The 3,332-nt window shown below is 41.8% G+C and overlaps 1 protein-coding gene across 2 annotated transcripts; it reads right to left on the bottom strand.

Annotated features, from left to right (window-relative positions):
- Window positions 1-1,939: 1,939 nt before the first annotated feature.
- On the bottom strand, window positions 1,940-3,085 carry LOC6549223 (protein phosphatase inhibitor 2). 2 transcript variants are annotated; one of them, XM_026980568.1, is made up of 2 exons: window positions 2,440-3,085; window positions 2,323-2,377 (listed from the first exon to the last, which is right to left on the bottom strand). In XM_026980568.1, the coding sequence occupies exons 1-2, from the start codon at window positions 2,936-2,938 to the stop codon at window positions 2,361-2,363; spliced, it is 516 nt and encodes a 171-aa protein (XP_026836369.1). In that variant the 5' UTR covers window positions 2,939-3,085; the 3' UTR covers window positions 2,323-2,360. The 2 variants fall into 2 exon arrangements, with proteins under 2 accessions (XP_001974457.1, XP_026836369.1); XM_001974421.3 differs by having other exon boundaries at window positions 1,940-3,085.
- Window positions 3,086-3,332: the final 247 nt, after the last annotated feature.

A 3,332-nucleotide genomic window follows, 5' to 3' on the forward strand; every position in this document is an offset into this window, starting at 1 on the left:
GCTCCTCTTCCTTGGCCTCAGTTTTCGACCAGTTTCAGCGTTTTTTTTTTAATACCCTGCGGCAGTGTAGGTTAAATAGTTTCTGGGGAAAGAAAAGACTTCAAAAATAATTGCTGCACAAAATTGAAGTCTGTACGTCGAACTTTTAATTATTATATGAGAAATAATTACGGCTCATCTTAAGATAACTGCTTTAAGGACCGCTTTCCTGGAACTTAATTATAAGTTAAATAATTGGCTCCGTCAGCAAGATTTAAACATTTACATGTACGATAAGCATATTTTCAGCAAACTGTTCAAGAAACTAGAATAAGTTTATCATTGTAAATTGGTTAGGGAATCTTGTCGGTTATACAGCTTCATTCGCGGTCCGTCTTGTATATATATATGTACGTATATTTCTTTTTTCTTGGCCAGTAGCATTTATGCCAGTTAAGTTGTTGGCCAGTTCGTGACTGCTGGCGGCCTTTATTTGCGCTTGCATTTTCATTTGTGAGTGTAAATAGCATTAAAAATAATTTTCCGGCTTAAAAACGCTCCACACGAACGGAACAGCCAGAAGTGGCAGGGAAGGGAAGCGGAGAAAGTGGCATAAAGGAGGAAAGATAGAGAAGAAAGGGAGAGAGGGAGAGGGAGAGCGGAGAGCTGACAGCCGGACGGGCTTATGCACTTAATGAAATGTACACGGCAATTGTTACGGAGACCAAGCCGGAGACGGAGACGGAGACGGAGATGCCAGGAAGAACCGGACTCGAGTCCGGAGAAGATGGAAAAACGGACGGAGACAAAGACGCTGCGACCATCAATTCGAGCCAACTTAAATTTCACTTCGGCCATCACTTCTGGCCAAATGGCAAGTTCGCATTAAATGGCTTCACGGGGTTAAGGATGCTGCCAACGGGTTAAGTCATCCATGTTGTTTGTCCAATTTAAGTGTTTTTCGGTTTAAATGCACTTAAAAGCCTTGAGTTAAGAATCAACAATTAAATGTCTTGCAAATGGAAAGCTTCGCCGAAGGTGGGAAAATAATGGGCGCTCTCCTTAATGGCAAGTGCATTTAAGAAATTGTCAATATTGAAATATGTTCTCAAATACTACAAAACAATTGTACAACTATTGACAGAGGCATGCTGAATCTGTCTTAAGACCCCCATTCTCCTTATGAAATACTTGACCTCAAGATCAACGTTACTTAACTTGTTTGCCACTACTCATTTTGTGCTCCGAAAGTATTCGCAAATAATTCTAATTGAAATCTATTCAATGATAACATGGCCCCTATAAATATTCATGACACTTCACACAACCACCATCCGGTTTTGTGTTGTCCTTTCATTTGCAATCAAATGGACCAAAGCTTAATAATAATAAAACTGAACTACGGCATTTAATGGCTAAATTAAACATTTTGCATAATTATCTCAAGTGATTTTGCAGTTGTAATATCCGAGGAATTATCTTAAAGGCCAGAAATCAGTTTCTTCACAACTGGAATGACCAGAGCATGAAATCAGAATGAAAACAATTGGCCGGAAGGAAAACTCTTCGGCTGCCGGGACTGTCAAAAGGAATTTTCAATCACGCAACAAAATGCCAAAATAAGTTATTGCGCAAACTTGTATCTGATTTTACCCGAATGGTGATTACCGTCAGGACATTGCGTAATTAAATATTCCTCAGACGGAGGCCAAGTAATAATAGGTGGCGCAGCCGAAGGTTAGTGGGTTAATCATATCAGCATCTCAGCAATTAGCCTTCCCAACGGTATTTGGAATTTTCCTGAAATTTCCTAAGCAGCTTAGACGGGGCACAAATAGGACTGGAATGACCGAAAATTACTAGAGACACCTTTTGTGATGGAGTAATTACGGATCCTTATCCTTACCCGTTTAACAAACAAATGTATTAAGATAGATACCCTCTGTTAACTTGAAATTTGAATATTTATAAAGCTTACAATAGTTTTAATCCCAAATCATTTTCTGTGTACAAGAGATTGTTTGAATGAACTTCAAAATTTTTAAGACCGCTGCGTGGTGGAAAGTGTGGAATGATTTTAGCGAGTCCCTTTCTTAGAAGTGCCACCACGGTTATCGGGGTTGGATTTACATATACGAGCAGGAGCCGACTTCGCGGACGTTGTTTTCAGTGTAGTCTCGTGGTCCTGTAGGCTGTGTCTGTGAACCGGAATGACAGAAGGATATGGGACCCGAGGCTCGCGGCTTGGTTCATCATCGACGACCGATGGCAGGTGATGCAAGTGAGCTATGGAGGCCAGTTCTTCGGGCTCGGTTTTGTTGAAGAGCTCGGCCTTCAGTTTTTGGTAGCAATGATGGCTGGGGGAGAAACCTGGTTCGGGCTCAGAATGATCTGACAACTGATAATCGGATTGACTGTCAGTATATGAGGATTTGTTTTGTGTCAAGTTGCTGGCTTCACCGTCGATGGTTTGATTTTCACTGCACGCTTCAAAGGATACCAATCCTGACTCGCAGTGAATACTATTCTCCGCACTGCTCAAATCGGCAAACTCCTCGGCGATGAGACGACGAGCCAGTGGCACAGAGTGGAACTCCTTGTAGTGCAGTTTACGGCGCCTCTCAAACTCCATTCTCCGCACTTTTTCCTCCACGGACTCGGGATAGTCATCGTCCGCCGAGGATTCATCCGACTCTCCTTCGATGCCAAAAGCCGGCATTTCCGACATTGACTTCTGTCGCAGCTTCTCGATCAGGGTGTTTGTGTCTAACTCCTTGGGCAAATCGTCCTCAAAGACGAAGGGTGTCTTCGGTTCGTCGATGATCATGTGGCCGTAATCCTTGCCAACTGGGTGGAACGTGGCCAGTATGTTGATCTCATCGAATTTGGCCGCCTTGAGGCTAAATTGCGCACTATTGTTCCCCGACTTTAGAATGCCCTTCACTTGGTCCCCGTCCATTCTTGTTGTGTATGTGGGTGTAGTTTTGGTCTTCGAAAGGGCTAGAACTAATTGCCGGACTAAAATATGTTGGTGTAAACGTGTGTGTCCTATATGGCTGGTATTATTTAACTGACCAGATACATTGTGTCGTTAGAAAAGCTTAAAGTCGAGGGCTCCTTTTCTGAGAATATTATTCTGGGACTTTATTACATTGGAACTTTATTAATTGGGATAATTTAAACATAGAGTGCTATATTACGCTTACGGAGTTCTTTCAAAATGTCTTATTCTCTCTGTGAACTCTACCGCAAGAATCCTTTGGATAACTTTTCAAATGACGATAGCTTAAAAGCCCTTTATTCCCTTTTAAAATGCATTATTTACATTTGTTTGTTTTTTGTTGACATTTGTT

This window comes from Drosophila erecta, unplaced genomic scaffold, assembly GCF_003286155.1.
Source record: "Drosophila erecta strain 14021-0224.00,06,07 unplaced genomic scaffold, DereRS2 tig00000092-arrow-pilon, whole genome shotgun sequence".
NCBI classification, from domain to species: Eukaryota; Metazoa; Arthropoda; class Insecta; order Diptera; family Drosophilidae; genus Drosophila; species Drosophila erecta.